The sequence below is a fragment of the Podarcis liolepis genome (genome assembly GCF_965112155.1).
Source record: "Podarcis liolepis genome assembly, chromosome: 5".
Taxonomy (NCBI): Eukaryota; Metazoa; Chordata; class Lepidosauria; order Squamata; family Lacertidae; genus Podarcis; species Podarcis liolepis.
The window spans coordinates 40,647,751-40,667,759 of record NC_139556.1 but is presented as its reverse complement, the minus strand read 5'-3'; the positions used below and the strand labels follow the sequence as shown (position 1 = coordinate 40,667,759).

At 40.1% G+C, this 20,009-nt stretch overlaps 1 protein-coding gene across 5 annotated transcripts; it reads left to right on the top strand.

The window, feature by feature from the left end:
• Positions 1 to 62: 62 nt before the first annotated feature.
• On the top strand, positions 63 to 17,555 carry MARCHF5 (membrane associated ring-CH-type finger 5). 5 transcript variants are annotated; one of them, XM_083505904.1, is made up of 6 exons: positions 63 to 193; positions 10,573 to 10,775; positions 11,447 to 11,577; positions 13,314 to 13,497; positions 13,956 to 14,092; positions 15,276 to 17,555. In XM_083505904.1, exons 1-6 carry the CDS (start codon positions 111 to 113, stop codon positions 15,390 to 15,392), a joined length of 855 nt encoding a protein of 284 aa, XP_083362030.1. In that variant the 5' UTR covers positions 63 to 110; the 3' UTR covers positions 15,393 to 17,555. The 5 variants fall into 5 exon arrangements, with proteins under 5 accessions (XP_083362030.1, XP_083362029.1, XP_083362032.1 ...); XM_083505903.1 differs by having other exon boundaries at positions 13,926 to 14,092; XM_083505906.1 differs by lacking the exon at positions 63 to 193 and adding an exon at positions 386 to 519.
• The last annotated feature ends 2,454 nt before the right edge of the window (positions 17,556 to 20,009 follow it).

The following is a 20,009-nucleotide window of genomic DNA, read 5'->3' as shown; positions in this document are numbered from 1 at the left end:
GTTAGAAGAAGGAGAAGAAGGCGGCAGGGGCGAGGGGGTTGGGAGGGGGAGGGAAAGGGGAATTTAAATCCCCCCCTCAGGGCCGGCGAAGAGCGGGAACTACATCTCCCATGGTGCCTTGGGCGCGCTCTGCGGTATCTCAGCTCGGAGTGGGCGAGAAGGGAACCAGGCGCAGCGGCGGTTCCTCTGTGAGGTAAGAGGGCCCCGCGCGTGCGCAGTTGCCCTCGCTCCTCCCCGCCCCCTCGCCCGCTCCGAGGCTGCGGCTCTGTTGTGCCTCTCACTCTCCTTGCCCCCCCCCCCTTTACCGGCCTAGGTCGCCGTCTAGTCAGAGGGGCCCGTCACCGCTCGGAAGGAGAGCCTCCTGCCGCTTCCTCTTCCTCCTCCTCCTTGGCGGCAGGCTCTAGGCCTTGCTTCCCCCGACCGGCTCCTGGCGCCTGTCGTAGCCGAGCCCCCGGGCTCCCCGCACCCGGAGAGGATGTCGGAGCAGACGGGCTTGCTGATACCGCAGACCATGGACAGGTACGGGGAAAGAAGGGGAGCTGCGGGAGGTCAGGCGGGCCCGTTTCTAGGTGCGCCTTGAGGGGATGATTTTGGAGCAGGAACCGGGTCGAAGGGAAAGCACGCGTGGAGGCACCGCACCATCCTGGGCCGCGACGGCCTATATGCGTGCAGAAAGTCACGGGGGGGGGATTTGAGGGGAGCTGCTTGCCCTAGGCCTGAGCGGATGTGGAAACGAGGGCACAAAAAGAAACGCAGGGCTGTTTGTGGTTTTTTTTGGGGGGGGGACAGGGGATTGGAGAGTTGCTGCTGTGTCCCCACCAGGAGCATTCTGAGGGTTAATGAGGCCTTGGGCCCAAATCACACCCACACACCCACACACACCGTTTGCTGTCAAATGTCTTCCAGTAGAAACTGTTGCTAAATTCACCTTGCAATAATCTTAAAATTAGTAGCCCCTACAGTGCTGTTAAAAACATCTATGTCAACACCCACAACCCCTATTTTAGTAGCTTACAGATCTTGCATATAAAACAATGAGTTGTGATCATGGATGTTTCCACCACATAGAGCAACCTTGTGCTCATACTACCATTGCATGTCCGAGTAACCTTTTCTATGTCTTTGTCACTATCCTTCAGCACTGACTACTTCAGAGTCCCCAGGCCTTCATTCCAAAAGAGTTTGAATTCTGTGGCCCAGAAGGACAGGAGTGCTACTGTTCTGGCTTCGTGGTTGCAGGGGAGAAGCAGAGAATAAAGATTAAGTTAGAAACCTAGTATGTGGAGGGTTGGGACAACTTTTCAAAGGATTCTTGTAGAGTTGAGATCCAGCTCTATGATTGTAGCTTGCTGTACGATCTTTTCATTCCATAGTGTACTGCTACAGTGATCACTGTAGTTCCACAGTTTTTGTTGGCTTACCTTTTATCTACAGTAATAACATGTAAGTAATTGTTAGTAATTCTATATAAAGTATATTGCTTTTTTGTTGTGGTGGGTGGCATGATAATGGAAATAACCCAGACTTAGCCTGTGCTTTTTTTCACCTAGTGACAGAAGGTAAATTCCCGTATCTTTGAGAACGGCCCTATTGACTTGAGTAAGGCAAAATGGTTACATTAGTCAATTGAGGAACCACAGTCTCATTTAATTGCATTCCAATAATACAGGCAACAATGAATTTATGTGTGTCCAACTGATGCCCAACCATGATAGGGCATTGCAGCAACCTGGAAAGGGGGCAGAAGCGAAGCAGGTATATGCATGCTCCGCCGCCGCATGTGATAACCCAGCATGCAACTCCCACACAAATCATGTGTTGCCTGTATTGTAGTTACTGGATATAAGGGATTGATACTGGGTGTTGATATGGGCTGTTGGAGGAGGGGTAGTACCTCTGGTGGGGGACACATGCTGTCTGGGGTGGTTTGTCCACCTTTGGTTCCCATCCTGCACTCAGTCAGCTCTCACCTGTGGCTCTTAGAAGCTGTCAGCATGCAACAGTGGCCACACCTCAGGAAATGGCTTCAGCTGGCTGGCTAAAACAGCTGAGGTAGTCAATGGGTCTCAAACCCTCAGTGTGTTAAGGACTTCCCCTGCACTTAAGTGCTGCTAGCACAGCAAAAGCAGTGCAGAAGTCTGCAGTTACAAGTTACTGGTTTCTGCAGCCATAACAGGCACTGTGATTCTCCAGTGGTTTGACTGCACCCCTGGAGACACATTCCATTGGCTCTGGAGACAAGACAGATGCCAACTTAATAGATAAGTGGATTTTTTTGGTCACATTGTTTGAAGTGTATTAACAAATCAAGAGGAAACACTGTCATGAGCTATTGGCAGAAGTTGTATAGTGTACAATACCAATTGCTTGGGATATTGCTGTTGGTTTGTATCCACAAAATGAGAGATACAGCATAAGGACAATTCTTTATTGTACCACCTTGATGGAAATGGTTTCACTGGTTTTTAAAGAAGACTTTTAAGTTCATACTGTTTAGGCTAAATCGTATATAGTATAGCAAAACAGAATTTGTAAGACTGAAGAAATGCATTGGTTTGCCTGCTTGCTTTTAGTTCATGTTAGCCGTCGTGCAAAACTCCTGAAGTTTTAATTAGCATTGACTTAACTAAACAAAGAGAATGCTAAATGAAATTTTGGAGAGGCAAATGCCAATGTACCAGTCCTTTTTTTCTAGAAAAATAGGTGCTGGTACTCACCATGAAGTTGTTACAGTAAGTGCCTCACTTCTTAACAACAACAAAAGAGGTGCTAGTACTGTGTACCCTTGAGTACCCCCTGGGGGGAAAAGCACTGCAATGTAGTGGATCTTCATTTATCATATTTAGAAATGAGTCTTTCTTAGTGGATACAGGGGAATCACTCTCTTTGGAAAGTTGTTGCCTTGCCTATCTTTGTGGTAGGAATGCCTTTTTTAAATGAATGTTGTGAGTTAGTAAGGCAACTTACATTACATGCAGCAAACTGCCCTAATTTACCTGATATATGTAACCTGATAAGGGGTGCGGGTGGCGCTGTGGTCTAAACCTTTGAGCCTCTTGGGCTTGCCAATCAGAAGGTCAGCAATTTGAATCTGCAACGGGGTGAGCTCCCATTGTTCTGTCCCAGCTTCTGCCAACCTAGCAGTTCGAAAGCATACCAGTGCAAGTAGATAAATAGGTACTGCTGTGGCGGGAAGGTAAAAGGCGTTTCCATGCACTCTGGCATTCGTCATGGTTCTCTGTGCACCAGCAGCGGTTTAGTCATGCTGGCCACATGACCTGGAAAGCTGCCTGTGGACAAAAGTATCTCCATAGTTCAGATGGATCACTACTGCTGAGAGAGAGTGGCTTGTCCAAGGCTACTTAGGTCACAGTTCTATACACAGATGTAGAATGCCCCATTGAATGCAATGGATGATGACTGAACCAAAGTTCAGGAGTTATGCTTTGCCAGCAAATTCTAACATCTGTCTCTTCTGCAGCCCTTCTTCATCTTTTATTGACTTCTCTAATGTGGAAATAGTTTCCTGTGACATGGAGAAAAACTGAGAAGATCCCCAGCCTGGTTCTTCCCCCTGCCCCATATAAAGTGTTATACTACAACCCATACTATCACTCCTCACTGTTGGCCATGCTCAAATTGTAGACCTCTAAACTTCTGGAGGACACCAGATTGGGGAAACCTGCCTTAGGTTACTTCTCTCCCCCTGGTGACTTTTGGCCTGGTTCAGATGTTTGCCTGAGTCTGTTTCCTAGTGGAAGTGCAGACATTCAGCAGCCCTTCCATCATATTTGTAATGTACCATGGATACCTGCACGTATAGAGGCACAATAGCATTTTTCTCTCCAAAATGGGAGTGACAGTGTTTTTTCATTAAAAGAAAACAAGATTTGCCATTCAATAGAGAATAAGTATTGATTAGCTTAAATTTTAAAGCACTTCCCTGGGAGTAAGCTTGGTGGACTTTTAGGAGAATTGCTTCTAAATAGACATTCATCTGTAAGTGTTGGCAGAAGTTGTGTATTTGAAAATTATTATACAATGGAAAAAGGGGACAATGATCACTCACATTAAAATTCAGTGGTGGTGTGCTATTTGCTGCAGGGGCAATTGATGTCATAAGGACATGTTAATTCTTCTCATATTATTGTAGGATAGTAAATGAAATTGGAGATAATTTTTTTTGTTATAAATATATATCTTAATAAATCTTTTAAAGTACAAGGCATAAATACTTTAACTTTATCTTATATGCTCTTATGTTGATTTTAATATTCTTTTTCCAGAAAAAGTAGTTCTCGTTTTAAAAATTAACCTGGAGGCATTTTTTTGTTCTCTGTATGCTAATTTAAACAACAATCTGTGTGCTCAATAAAGAAAGGGATTTTTAGGCACAACTGCATTTACTAGAAGTAGTTTCTATATGTGGAAACAGAAAATTTAATTATTGGGAGTAGCAGTTCTGCAGTTGCTAGAATTAATTGCCACCCACGGAAGGAGAAAACAAATGCCCTAAGCCATTTACACAATCAGCAAAACAAATAAGGTATTTCAACCAGTAGTATTTGAATTATTTGTCTACATGTTCACAAAGAGGAAGGTCTGCTTCCCAGTGGCAGAATTATTTAAGAGCAAAAAAGGCACTTTCTACTTCCTCTTTCCACTCACAAGATGAGTGAACGTGATGGTTGGTGCACACAGATGAAGAGTGGCTGATTAGTGAAGTTGTGTAAGTAGCAGTGACAAGGCATAAAATTCTAGCCTAGTGGTGCAATATGATAAGGAAACATTGTAGAGTCTTTAAATAGTGTCAAGATTAAGTACTTAACAGTGCAATCCTATACACACCTACCTTTTGTTTACGTAAGACCTTTTGTAATTCCACATTACAAATTCCACATTTTGTAACATTCATTACTATAGTTCAATCTAATCAAGAATATCTTCATACAGATCTTGTTAAATTTGTCCAGTAATAACCCTACCTTGGTTTCCTAAGATGCTTCTAGTTCTTCCCCTTTACTGACCAGTTCTGTATCTAATTAAAACAACGTTTGGTGTGTAAAACTGCAGAAGTCAGGCAAATAGGTCAGTACTGTAATCTCACAGAAAATAGAAAACATTGAGAGCTTAGAACAACATTAATTTTCAAAAGCAAATTATGTATCCAGCAAAATAGTTCTACTAGTAGAGGACTTTTAACTATACAACAGAACTTCCCCCCTCTTTCCCTGTGCACCCTCTAAATCTGTTCTGGAGATTTCCTCAACCATTTGGAGCAGGTTTCTGGGGTCCATGGGGGAGAGATGAGGGCAGGAAAGTTCCACTGCTCAGCTAAAATTCTTTATGCTAGAAGAAATGTAGGATGCCACTCATTCTGTATAAAAAAGATTGAGCATTCTTTTGCTGTATATTCTGTGTGCAACAGAATGGTTAATATTGTACAATTATGGTTATGTGTCTTCTGAAAAGGCTCAGGGAAGAATTCAACGTTGTGCTAAGCAGAACACTCCATCAGAGCAAGCAATTCTGTTTGCTTGATGGAATAATTTGCCCTCTCCTTCCCGCCTAATGTGCTGTTCCAGGAGTCCCTCCATACCAGGGGGAGGAGATGGGGGGAAGCCGTATTGTGCTAGCAGATGTCCTTGTGTGGGCTTCCCCTGGCAGGACTAGTTAGATGAATCTCTTCTTCCTGCACCATCCATGTAAAATTTAGTTGCTCACACTGCTTTAAATCCCCAGATTGCTTTTAAGAAAAACTTTGCAGTAGATTAATACAGAAATCAAGAAAAGGGAGGTATGAGTATCTATCTTCTTGATGTTTTGTCCACAGAGCCTCACTTACAGGGTCATAAATATTGAAATTAGTTGTTATGGGCACAATAGCTGGAAAGTGGTGTAATCTAGTGGTGCTTGAAATTTTACTTTTCAAAATCCCTATCAATTGAATTTAAGACACAAAGTAATAGCCAGCTGTCTGGCACAGAGCAAATGGAGCCACACCTATATTGAAAAACAGGCTCTTCCCTCACATACTTGAATACATTCTACTTGAACTGGCACGGAACCTGACGATTGGCATTTAAAAGCAAAAGGTGGCAGAGTTTCTTTTAAACTGATGGGGGGGAAGCTGACAGGAACAAAACAGGGTCTGGTTCAGAAGAAGTGTTCCCTTCCCCACCAGATGAAGAAAAAAAATGATTTAAATAGGGGAGGGGTAGAACTAAGCGTTAAGAGGGCAGGGGGCACATGGCTGACATTTCTGACTTACTAAATGATGTAGCATAAAACACACATGCCAAAAGATACTTGGAGAGAGAGAGTGGCTATATTTGTGTGTTTATGTGCTAATGCTACTAGACACCTCTGAGCCAAGATGGGCAAACTGGAGTGTTTGATCTTAGAGGACAGCATTGATATAGTGGGCATAATGGAAACCTGGTGGAACGGAGAGAAACCAGTGGGACATGGTTATTTCTGGATATAAACTCTACAGCAAGGACATCATGGAGGTGGCATCACTGTACACCGGGCATAGAGTCCCCAAGCTAGAAATCCCCAAAGGGGCAGAACCCTCCACACAGCTGCTGTGGTTGATTATAATTGGCCCCAAAAGTGGGCTTACTATCTTGCCACTGATCAAAATGTGAAGATGATAGTGAGATGGAGAATGAAATCAAGGAAGCATCCAAAAGAAGAAAGTGCTGTAGTAATGAGTAACTTTGACATATATGTAGGTGGACAATTGCCAAGGAAGTCCAACACGATCACATTTGACTTTAAAAGAGGGAACATCCTGTAGCCAGCAGGATGGCCACTGTGAGAATAGGATGCTAAGCTAGATGTGCTGCTCAAAATTAACAGCAGTGTCATTTTTGGGAAACTTGAAATCCAGGATGCAAAGATCCTCTTTCATGATGTTAGAACTTGTGGATCTCCACTGAAGCTGAATGCTAATAGTAGCTAGACTAAAGAGATATTTATTTTCAAGGCTGAAATAATAAGTCTGTTCTGAAATGCTTAAAGTAGAAAAGAGTTGGGGAAAGTATACTGTTGCTAATTCATTTGGTTTTATATAGTAATGTTGAGTTTTCAGAAACTATGTTTTGTTTGACCTAGCTAGCTGTTTCTATTTTAGGTTGCAGTCTGAGTAGCGACCTGATTCTGTACTAAGACCAGGGTAATGTTTTATTCAATACAAGAAAATGGAAAATCTGGCAAGAACTGAGATCCTTGTGTCAATGGTTTTATTTAGCTCTTTCTGCTGTAGCTACTGTCAATAGCAAGATAAAGCTGATGACAGAAAACAAGGGATTTACTATTCATTATTCATAACTTGCTAAAGGCTTAAGAATATAAAGGATATCATGTGATTCTTTTTGTAGGCCATCCATTGTTTAAAATATAGCTGTTGAGCAATAAATTGGATGAAACTTCTTGTTTAAAAAATGTATGTGACATTGATCCATTGCTGTATCAAAATGAATTTGATAGTCTTAATGATATATATTATATTTCAAGCATATAACCTAGTATTAAACATGTTTTAATACTTCAAAGTATAGCCTTTAATAACTAATTCAAGGGTGTTATTTTGCAAGATTGTAAAGTCATTTTTTCCTGTCATCCAAATGAACTTTAGACCTCTTGGGGTGTCAGGTTGCCCCAAGGCATGTCACAACTTTATCTGTGTGGCCCAGTTTTGCACTCATTAACAGTTTAGAGGTAGCCATACATTGTAACTTCAGCAAGCTATGAAATATGTCATGTATGTGTCTTCTAGGTAAAAGAGTTGATATACCAGTCTGATATTATTTTTGGTTGAAAACACTACTCAAATTTCAGTGCGGATGTTTAGTAGTTTCTGCATTTGCGACTTTATTTCTGTTTTGCTTTTTGGTGTGTGTGTGCGTGTGTGTGTATCTATGTGTAGAAATTCCAGTTCTTCTGTAATAGTGAAAAGAAAGATGGAATTGTTGTTGAACTTATTTCCTGTATGCATTTTTTTTAAAGCTCGGATAAATGCTTTTCTATTGCCATGTAGTCCCAATATCTTACCACTGTCTCATCGTTGCTTTTTGGGGGGAGAGGGTTGCCTAAGTAATGGAAAGTTGAAAGTAAACAGGGAATACAGTTTGTTAGATGTGAATACAACACACACACACACACAAAATAGTGGACAGAGCTGTAGTGAAATAAAGGTAGTAATGATAAGATTGGGTACATAAGATAGAATACACCATAGAAAGAGTATATGTTAATTTTTGTTAGGGGACTTTCCCAAGATAATTTGTTGATTGCCAAGTCTGAAGCTATTGAGCATGGGTAGGCAAACTAAGGCCCCAGGGGCTGGATCCAGCCCAATCGCCTTCTAAATCAGGCCCGCAGACAGTCCAGGAATCATCGTGTTTTTCCGTGAGTAGACTGTGTCCTTTTATTTAAAATGCATCTCTGGGTTATTTTTGGGGCATAGGAATTCGTTCATTACTTTTTTAAAAAATATAGTCCGGTCCACCACATGATCTGAGGGATAGTGGACTGGCCTACGGCTGAAAAAGTTTGCTGGCCCATGCTATTGAGGGCAGGGTGGTAGTAATTAAGTTCCTTGTGTCCTTATTCATGAATTTAGAAAATTCCTAAAAGTCACATCAGCTGGTGCTGCTTACTTTAAAATATTTAAATCTTTATTTGAATAAACTCTGGAAATCCTGTGCCAAACGGTTTATAACAATGGTAAATAACGCTTGTGCAGGGGTGTCCCATCAGATCTTGTTGGTTTGCCTCCATTATTCTGAGCCTGGTGGCAGGCACCAAAGTGGTTCAGAACAGTAAGTAGGAATGCAGACCTCTTTTCTATGCTGTAGTTTGAGCTGAAGAAGTAAAGGCCTTATACCACAAGCAGAAGTCTGAGGTTCATTGGAAATGTATTTGTTTGCAGAAAAATGTGTTTAATTGTTAAAGCACCCAATTGGTATGCATGCTGCTTCAGAAAATAGATGACTTTCAAGATGAAAGATTTGATCAGTCCACCCTGCCTTCAATTTAAGATTCAATTTTGATTATCTTCCCAGTAAATTGTCTACTGTTGTTTTTGCTCCTGATACAACTATTTGTGTATCTTTCCTGGATGAGGATGGGTTTTTTGTGTTTGCGTTTCTCAGATGCCCTGAGAATGCAAATTAGCCATTGAAAGGCAGGATAAGCATTTTGGAAATAAGAAATACGATTATTTTCTGCCCTATCATGTGATTATAAATATGGAATAGATTAAAATAGTTTACATAAATAAGCATTTATTCATTTCTATGCAGGATTTTTTGAACACAATCAGCCAGAAATGTTTCCTGGGCAAATGTGGGAAAGTTGTAATTAACTGTACAGTTTCTTTGTGGATTTACTTTCCTATTCTGAACTCTAGATCATTCTACTCGTCCTGAATAACATTTAATAGTTGTAGTTCTTAGAAATTTTTGTATTTATTTATTTACTGTATTTATTATATTCTGCCCAGTAACAATATTCTTGACGGAAGTAAGAAATGAAGTGAATGAAGGTAGAATTCTGCTTAGTTGCAGTGCTATAGCTATGTAGATTTGACATGATAAGAATAATGGAATTTTTTCTCTCTCCATATTGGAAAAGGAAATGTATGTCTCTTTTGCTGTGCATTTTCTGTATAGTGCTGTGATTACGATTGATTGTGGAAAGCAAAGGGCTCTACAGACTTAGATATATTTATAATGCAATCACTCAGTTATCTGAACAGGAGGGGAAAGATCAATTGCAAGAGGGCAATTTTCCCTTCGCTAGATTACTGTCAAACACATTTATAACTAAAAATAAAATAATCAATCTACAAGAGAATTAAGTGTATTTCCTTCCTTAATTTTACAATCACATTTTTCTTTATTTGTAAATGTTGCCAGGATGTAAACATTCCCTATTCAGGAAAGACCAAAATATCAATATACCGTATTTGATATATATTTGATATGGAGAGCCAGTGTGGTGTAGTGGTTAAGAGTGGTAGACTCCTAATCTGGGGAACCGGGTTCGTGTCTCCACTCCTCCACATGCAGCTGCTGGGTGACCTTGGGCCAGTCACACTTCTTTGAAGTCTCTCAGCCCCACTCACCTCACAGAGTGTTTGTTGTGGGGGAGGAAGGGAAAGGAGAATGTTAGCCGCTTTGAGTCTCCTTCGGGTAGTGATAAAGCGGGATATCAAATCCAAACGTCGTCTTCTTCTTCAATATTATATGTAGAATAATTTGTTCATTTGTTGGAATACATTAACTTTATGAATAAAGCAAAAAATTGCAAATGGACCTTAATTACTTCAGACACGAATGATGCAAAATATGATTTTAAGAAATGGCATTAGGATTAAGCACGCACTTTTTTTTTTAATCTAGCTATTAGAATATGGTATTGATGAATTTGAGTTAGTAGCACTGCATTTAGGAAATGTCCTTTCTAGGTAAACAAGTTAGCAATAAAATGGTTGGGGAGATTTTATTCTTACGATATTGACAGCTAAAGCTTTCTGATGTGTCACATGTGCTTAACTTTCAGGAGTTGTTGGGTGTGTTTTGCAACTGATGAGGATGACAGAACAGCAGAGTGGGTGAGACCATGCAGGTGTAGAGGCTCTACGAAATGGGTTCACCAAACTTGTCTACAGCGCTGGGTGGATGAAAAACAGAGAGGGAACAGTACAGCTCGTGTTGCCTGTCCTCAGTGCAATGCAGAATATTTAATAGTATTTCCAAAACTAGGTAAGATGTGCATGTGAAACTTCCATGAAGAGTGGGTTGCGGGGAGCACACAACTGGAATATTATTATATTACCACCATTACTACTAATATTAACCAGGGGCTCCATCCCTGCTTGCTCAGCTCCTCAACCGCCTCACCCTCCCTTGGCAACTCTGCATCTTTTACACCTCACCCCTAACCCTCACAGCTCCTTCCACCCACATGCTGCCCACCTGTCAATCACCTTATGCCATATTGATGCCCCAATTGTCGGGATTTCAAAGTGGACCACAGGGATTTAAAACCACACTTTGTAAACATCCTCATGAGTCCTTTTAAGCCTCAGTGGGGGCTTGAAGGAGATGTGCGGGGCTGGGTGCGAACTCCCATCTGCCTATAAGCAATGCAAACTGTAGAGGGTGGTGACATTTTACATTCTTATGTAATAAGGAAGATCTCATCATTTGCCTTATGCACAATTGTCGCAAGGTGATGTACAGTGATGCAAGGGACAGTGTAACATTCAGGGTTGGATTTTGTTCTATTATTATCCTGCCCTGAGATTCTCAGAGCAGCTCATAGCATCCAATCATAAAAGACAGTGATAGACTTAATAGAGGTAGTGCCATGCTATATACTCTTTTGATTCATCATCTCTGCTACAAAACTTTATTTCTCCTTTATGTTATAGGTCCAGTTGTTTATGTCTTGGACCTGGCAGATCGCCTTATCTCAAAAGCCTGTCCGTTTGCTGCAGCTGGAATAATGGTGGGCTCTATCTACTGGACAGCTGTCACTTACGGAGCAGTAACAGTGATGCAGGTTCAGATGCACTTTCTAAATGTTACATTATCTTAATCAAGCTGCAAACTTCTAGACAGTTGCTGAAGAAGTTTGTTTGGTTTTTTGTAAGGAAGAAAATTCTGTGAGAGGATTGGAAAACACAGTTTACAAGAGCGTGACTCCATATTCTTCTTTCCTTACCCATGTGGTGGTTTTTCCTTACCTGCCTTGCTATTTCATGTAACTCCGTGCTTACAGATTGACAAATCCCATCTAACAGGCACAGCTGTATTCAGCTCCTCCCTCTACACACACAAGCATCTGTTTGAATGAATTTCATCATAAATATCCTGCAAAGCCTCACATCTGTCCATTTCTGCCTGTGTCTGTATTTCTCTGCATATGCCCACTTGTACTTGTGCTTTTCTATTCATTAACAAGCTCTGCTAAACTATCTGGGAGCCACTATTTGGATGAGAAACAAATAATTCCTGTTGCTTCTACCTACGATCTGAGATTTCTCTCTTGCTTTTCTCATGCTCACCATGATTCTCTCGCTGCTTATTGTTCACCTTTCCCATTTTTGGGGAGTGAGGGTCAGGGGAAGGAAGCAGTCACTGTTTCACCATAAAGCTTATTGGATGACCTTGGGCCAGTTATTCTTGCTTGGGCTAGCCTTCCCCCTGTTGTGATGATAAAATGCTTGTGTATTCTGTTCTTCAAGGAAAGCTGGGAAACAGGTGAAATAAATACCTAGTTGAGAGCAAAGGGAGAATACTCAGAGCAAGCCCTCAGCCTGGATATAGACTTCCTATATCGTTTCAATGAACAAGTTTGTTCTCAGCCTCTTCCCAATTTTTCATCTTTTCTGTCTAGAGGAATACTTGGAGGAAAGATACAAGCCAGGACTCATTTTTGATGCACTCCTACCTTTGAGTATAGATATGGAGTCACTTGCAGTACCTTCACCATCCATCTGTTCACTTTATATATAGTACTTGAAGCAGGCTTTTGACAACTGCACAGATGTGCTCAATGTACTACTGCTGTCATAACAGTTTTCAGTTATTTATAGATTGTGGTTATTTATCAGCACAACTGTGGATTGGAAAATATCGGACATTTTAAAAAGTTAGCTTTACTCATGGGTTCTGTTCTTGATACATAGTTCTAGGAACATCATTTTTGAGTAGCATATATATATATAAAACATTTATTTTGAAGTTTTTGTGGAGTAGCGCTCTTTCTTGACTGCAACACTCCTCATGACTCATATCAAGATGCTTTTGGACATATATAGCAGAATTAATACTGAAAACAGCTGCTTAAAAATACTTCCTTGTTTCAGATCTAGTCCATTTCAGATATGTATCTATATCTTTTTAAAATGGTTTGTCAGGTTTCAGTTACAAGATTGTTTCCTGTGCTGCCAAACTCATATGCAATAATTACGTATACTCAGAAACAGGATTATTTGACTTGATGGTGCAGTGGTTCTAAATGGATATCTAGCCTAAGAGAGACAAACAGTTGCCTAATCGTATGAGTTGCTCACCAGCCGAGAAGGTCTGGCAGTCTGATCTTGGTGTGCAAGAGAAGCTAATAGCACTACTATAAGTGTACAGGGCAGTGGCATGTAGGTTCTCTGGATGGTGGTTCAAATTAGGTTGTTCTTTAGTTGTAGCTCCTGAAGTCAGGCCATTGTAAAGTAGCCACATTACCTATATTTAGAATGGTGCTGTGCTTAATGTAATAATGTGTTTTTTATTCATCAGGTTGTGGGTCATAAAGAAGGCCTCGATGTTATGGAAAGAGCTGATCCTTTATTCCTTTTAATTGGACTTCCCACCATCCCAGTTATGCTTATATTGGGAAAGATGATTCGCTGGGAAGACTATGTGCTTAGATTGTGGCGAAAATATTCTAACAAACTACAGATTCTGAACAGCATATTTCCAGGTAATGCTACCAAAATTTGAGTAGAATATCTAGACTTGGCTGTTTCTGTGAGGAGGGGTGGTAAGATAGATTTTAGTATCCAAAATATAGCACTTCTCTTTTTCTCTCCTTGGTGCTAAGTAAAAAGACATTGTCTAGCACAATATTTGGTTAGAGGAGTTCCATCTCCCAAATGCAGCTTGCAAGAAGGTATTGCAGTATAAAGACTAAAAACAGTGTAATTGTGAGCAGCACTTTCTAATCTGTGAAACTAGAAGTAAATGCCATAAATAATTTTATTAGAATGTGTTGTAGTACATAGGTTTTCTGGCTAGGAGTACTCAAAACCATTAAATCGAAGAGCTAATTGGAATGGAGAGGTTAAATTTGTAATACAAATCTGGTTTAGTGCACTCTAATTCTTGGTTAGCAATGGCATTTTTCTTTAGGGATTGGATGTCCTGTTCCTCGTATTCCAGCTGAGGCCAACCCTCTGGCAGATCACGTCTCTGCTACTCGTATTCTCTGTGGAGCTCTTGTCTTTCCCACTATTGCTACGATAGTTGGCAAGTTGATGTTCAGCAGTGTTAACTCTAATCTTCAGCGAACAATTTTGGTAAGACTGTGTAAAGTTTCCTTTATAGAGCTAGATTGGCAGACGTGTAGGAGATTTGGCTTCTCTGCATATTTTCACCTTTGTCGTACTTCTGTCAAATAACACGCTTGGTGTGTTTAGTTACATTTACTGTTACATAATATCAGTTAAAAGGGCGTGGGTGGCGCTGTGGGTTAAACCACAGAGCCTAGGACTTGCCAATCAGAAGGTTGGGGGTTCAAATCCCTGCGACGGGGTGAGCTCCCATTGTTTGGTCCCTGCTCCTGCCAACCTAGCAGTTCGAAAGCACGTCAAAGTGCAAGTAGATAAATAGGTACCACTCCGGCAGGAAGGTAAACGGTGTTTCCGTGCGCTGCTCTGGTTCGCCAGAAGTGGCTTAGTCATGCTGGCCACGTGACCTGGAAGCTGTACACCGGCTCCCTCGGCCAATAAAGCGAGATGAGTGCTGCAACCCCAGAGTCGGCCACGACTGGACCTAATGGTCAGGGGTTCCTTTACCTTTTTAATATCAGTTAAAATATTCAGATAGCATTTATATGGCACTTTGGAGTTCCAGTAGGTCCTATTGCATAGGGTCTGGGGGATAGTGGTGGTGCTTGGGGTCCAAGGATACTTTCTGGTTGTTCCTTTGGAATGCATCCTTAACTGCAAATGTTGTCCCATATAGCATTAGGTATGGAGGAGGTGGGTGGGTTGTTGTTTTTTTAGGAAACAGCCTTGTGAGCCAAATTGGGACATGCTGGAGGTGCCCCACCCTTGCTCTAGGATTGCATTCACACAATCCTGTGAACCATGGACTGGAGGACTGGGCATGAGCTTTGAAGGATTGAACATCCTCTTCTTCTCTTTTGTGTCAGTGGCACCACCCACCTGTCAAAATGGCCCACGGGGTGTGTGTGAGAAGGTTGAGATTCAGCCCTAGAACAAACCATAACCCTCCCCTCCCCATTTAAGTGAATGAAAACTTTCAAAAGAATGTGCAAACTCAGCACAGAAACATTAGATTACCCCCATTGTGACAGGGAAATGTATGCTTTGGGTTTTAGTACAGAATTGCTCTAATTAGCTGAACTTCAAAGGAAACGGGGCTTGACAATCCTGTGTGTGTATGTAACCATTAAAAAATATATTAGGTGTTAAACATGTTCTGTCAGTTTTGAATAATTGTTCCCTTTTATTTCAGGGCGGAATTGCTTTTGTTGCTATAAAAGGAGCTTTCAAGGTCTATTTCAAACAGCAGCAATATTTGCGACAAGCTCATCGGAAAATTTTAAACTATCCCGAGCAAGAAGGTGCATAAATGACTGTGGATGTCAGACTTTTACAATCTCATCTGCTATATTCAGCAGCAATGTACCAATACCTATTATTTGGCTAAAGGAGCTGAAATTGGAGGATATGTTGCTGATTTTTGTGGTCCCCCCACCCCACCCCCATAGAATAATAAAATACCTTATTATGGCAGGGCAAATCCTCCTTAGTTGTTGATCCTAAGAATGTGATTTGTTTTCACTGATGTGTTTACTTTGTGGCGGAAGACATCTGAATCATTTTCCTATGGGCAAATGTTGCCTTTCAAAACAGAAGCCAAACAGTTGTGAAGTTAATAAATTATGTGCAGACTGTATTGAATTATATTTTGTATGCTTATTGCAGTAAATGCACAGTACTTTGCTAAATGGGCCAATATAAGAAACTTCTAAAAATATGCATAGTTTATTATTGCCAAGTGGAACTCTGGAATGTCAGTTAATAAGGGTTCCCGTATTCATAGAGGAAGCTAAAGAATAAGCCTCAAATTAGTGATAGCAGAACTCAACTCATTTTCTTGCTAGTTCGCATAGTCCATCATAACAGCCCAGATTGTTAGAAGTTTCATTAAATATAGAAAAACCTGTCTGGGTCAGATAACTTGGAACACCAGCAAATTGCTTTTTTATTTTTTAAAAAAATTCAACAGTCTTTTGGCTCTTTCATTGTAATGCAAGTAGCATTATATATAATTAACTCCTGTCTGTCACCAGTAAAACTGAAAAACTGAATTACAATCTATATGTGACTAGTTTCAATATTAGACTGTTGCTTAGTGCCAGTATGCTGTGGAAGCACAACCAAATTGTGGAGTCATTATTCAGGCTAAATCAAGAAGCAAGGGTTCAAAAACAAGCACTGGTAACACATAGCTGTGTTTAGAAGGAAGTATAAATGTTCAGTTGTGAATGTTAAAAGACTATTGATTACACAAGTCAATCCTGCTTTACTGAAGTCAGTTTTCTATTTTCTATTTTTATTTTTTTAAGACTTATCTGACACTCACCTTAACTGCATCTCTTTTGAAATCTATTTTCAAAGTGTCCTTGATTTTGGTGGCACCTATAAGTAAATTCTTTGGATTGGAGCATAGGTTCCAATCTAGACATGTGTGCACAAGTCCCATTCCAGTCAATGAGATGGATTTCCTAGTACATGGCAGGATTGAGGTTGATAAGGGAGATATTTAAATTGCACTTTTTCTTAACAGTAGAAATTAGTGTATCAGTGTTTAAATTTTGGGTTCTGTACAAGTCACATCATCGCGAAGTAACAAATGACAGTCATTCTGGGTTTACAAGTGGTATTTGCTTTGGCAGGATTAAAGAACCATTGAGTGTCTCTTAAACTCTCAAATTATGTTCCAGTTCAAATATCTAATGCATGGAAAAGGTAATAAACACATCTTTTTAAAGTACTGGTAAATAGTTGTTGACCAGAAGTGATGCAAATGGAAAAAAAGTCTTCGTTTGATTGTAATAACGTATGCTAAAGAAATATTATTTCCATAGCAAGCTTTACTTTAAATATAAAAATGTAATATTTTAAAAAGTAATAATGACCAGCTAGTATTCCAGCATTGGTATATGTGGAAAAACCTAAAGCATAACAGAATACTTTAGTTTCTTGTTGTAAATACTAAAACCCCCCACTGTAAGTCAATTTGACTTTTGATATCTATATATTTATATATTCAGCAGTATCCTGCAGAATGTTGGCTTTCTATGAGTTTTCAGCACTATAAAACATTTCTTGCAGAAATTCCTGTTGTAAGAAGCCTTCTAGGTGATCTTTACTTTATATACACCAGCTCTTTGATACCTGCTGGTTTTTAAACTATCTCTTACAAAACTTAAAAGTATAGATTGGTTGGTCTAAAATTTTGTTCTATGGTAAAATTGCTGAAATTATTGTTTTATCACTACAAATGTACTGTGAAGAATGTGGGATTATATTTTAAATTCAGTAGCAAAAAGCATTTCCTTGGTTACTGTGCTTTTGACATGTTTTTAGTAGTGCAATTTACGATCACATACTGGATTAGATTGAATAAAGTTTTTTTATATTCTTTAGGTGTATGGTGTCAAATATAGTAACATAGATTGCTTTAATTCCTTTAAATGTTTGGGGGAATAAACTATTAAACACTGAACTATATCCATTGCTTAATTTAACAACCAATATATTAGTTTGATTATTTCTACTAGCATACATCAACTAGCGGCATCAGATTTCAGCTCCCATAAAGGTGCTTGCTGTTCATTATCCCAGTTCTATGAGAGCATCTTCAATCTGCCCAGATTTAGTTGTGCAGGATTATGTCGTACTGTCTATAATTCCTTTCTCTTTTCCACTGCAGATCCTTGGACCATGCCGCCATTTGCTTTGCTTAATTTCATAAAATGGCTGAGCCCACCTTCTCCAACCCCAAATTAGTTAACCTATTGCTTTATGCTTAATGAACATTGAGAAATGCAAGTTGTGTGGTTCTGGAAGTGATATTTCTATTGCTGTGTAGGAGATTGAAAGCCTCAATGTGCGGCTGAGACATTGGTGTTGGAAAGAGGCGTTTGAAGTTGTTAGGCACTGGAAAGTGGAATCAAGGATTCAAAGAGCCCCATGATATAGGGAAGCACTGTCACAATTGAATCAATGCTTGGCTGATGTCGTATACCTACAGCAGCTTCAAAATTGGGTTGGTGGCTATTCTAGAGGGTTTCTCCAGTTTCTGGAGTGGCTTTTCAGTGGTTGCAGTGGGAAGGGGGAGCTTAGATTTCACAAGGAAGAATCAAAAGTTCCCATGCAGAGACAGAAGATCCACCAGTGCACTGGCCTTGTGCCCATTTGTGCAGTAAACCAGGAAACTATTGCGTGCAAGGCAGCTCTGTGTACACAGCAAAATCTCTTTGTCCACAAGGAATTGCTGTGTTGTGCCAACTTCTATATTACAATTGCAGAGCCTTTGCTAATCCCGGTCTTCTTCCATTTAGATCACCATTAAGAGTGCTCATACCCAAGCTTTACAAATTCCAGCAGATGCATTAGGCGTCTCGTCAAAAGATGTGTAAAATCCATGGGGTTCTAGGAGTTTGTTCAGTATTCAAGCAACCCTTGTTTACATAGTAAGGATGGCTCATGTGATCTCTCCCCCCCCCATACACATTAGAAGAAAGTGGCAAATACAAAAACATGACTGATTCATCTGCCCACGTTGGAGTGGCTTTTTAAGTCACTGTTTTCAATTTAAAAACAAAAAACCCTGAACCATTTCATGCACCATGAAATCCTCAACAATTGAGGCCAGGGGCACTGTGGTGTTTTGTATCCCCACCCTTAAAAAAAATGAAAATTTCTGTTTAACTTGCAAAAAGAAAGGATCCTATTTACCCCTATTAAAATTGAATAGGAAAGGCACTACCTATCTCCAGCAACTGATCAAAATTGGGTTCTTTTTGTAAAGAACTGTATTTCATTTCTTTATGTAAAAAAACCCAACATTTTAAAACATTGCAGGCATCCATTGGATCGCAGGCTAAGCTTAACCTTAGGAGGCTCATTCTTCTCCAAGTTGTCTTTATCTTGACATAGGAGTTAATACTCTCAGAGATCAAACTTGTTAGCACTCATGTTTTATTTGTATTATTTCTTATTATTAATCTACTGGGGTTTATTAAACACCTTCCATATTTTACCTAGGCATTTTTGGTTTTCTCCAGAGATTTCTAATGAAGGATGCCTCATTGGAAGGTTGTATCTTTTCCCAGCTGGTTGGTTTGTCTCTAAATAAATAAATACTCAGCCCTAAAGTGCTTGAGGCTCACAGTTGCTCAACACAAAACTGCTCTAATGAATCTCAGTAGCAGTTTTGTTAAAAAATAATCATGTCAACAACACTGTGGAGGCCAGTGTACCTTAGTAACGTATGTTTAGCAGTGTTTTTCGACTGTGATTTCCAATAAATTTATTATGTTAAACACAGAGTCACACTGAAATAAATTGTATTTTTATTGCTATCTGGGAGTTTAATAAGGTGCTCCAATTTAACTCAAAGGGAGATTGATGTCAAAACAAATGATGTAAGAGGGTTAAGCAGACAGACGATAGCTTTAAAAGTGGGTTGTATAAAATAGACATTGGGAGTGAGACCTTATGGGTTAAATTCAAGTTCTGTGTCTGGAATGACCAGGGCATCTTGTTCACATTACACCCGGACAACCATTTATGGTGAGAGGAAAGCATTAACACTGCAACATCTCTCTTACGCATCATTGAACTTTGCTTGCTGCTTTATTTAAATCTACACTTCTTTTAATTAAGCTCTTCTGTAAATAATTGAGCGTGGTTATGAGCATTTATCCTGGCTATATTATGAAAATACTGCCTGCAGACTGTGGAGGCAGCTTTATTGCAAAGCAATAATCATTTAGACAGCACAACAGCATGGAAGCCAGTAGTAAAAAAACCAGAATTTTATGAGTCTCCTCCCTGCTGCATCGAAACCTGAACTGAATGCAGTTAGACCAACAGCAATTCAATTAAAGGCTTACTGGAGGATGGTGGTTCCTAAATAGATTTCATGTGTTCTTCTTGCTCCTATTCAATAAAC

Bases quoted from the DNA above. Each gene is read 5' to 3' on its own strand.
- MARCHF5 (XM_083505903.1), top strand. From the start codon at position 111: ATGGTGCCTTGGGCGCGCTCTGCGGTATCTCAGCTCGGAGTGGGCGAG. The intron at 11,578-13,313 runs GTTCAGATGCAC...TTTATTCATCAG, and splicing joins GAGCAGTAACAGTGATGCAG to GTTGTGGGTCATAAAGAAGG. The intron at 14,093-15,275 runs GTAAGACTGTGT...CTTTTATTTCAG, and splicing joins ATCTTCAGCGAACAATTTTG to GGCGGAATTGCTTTTGTTGC.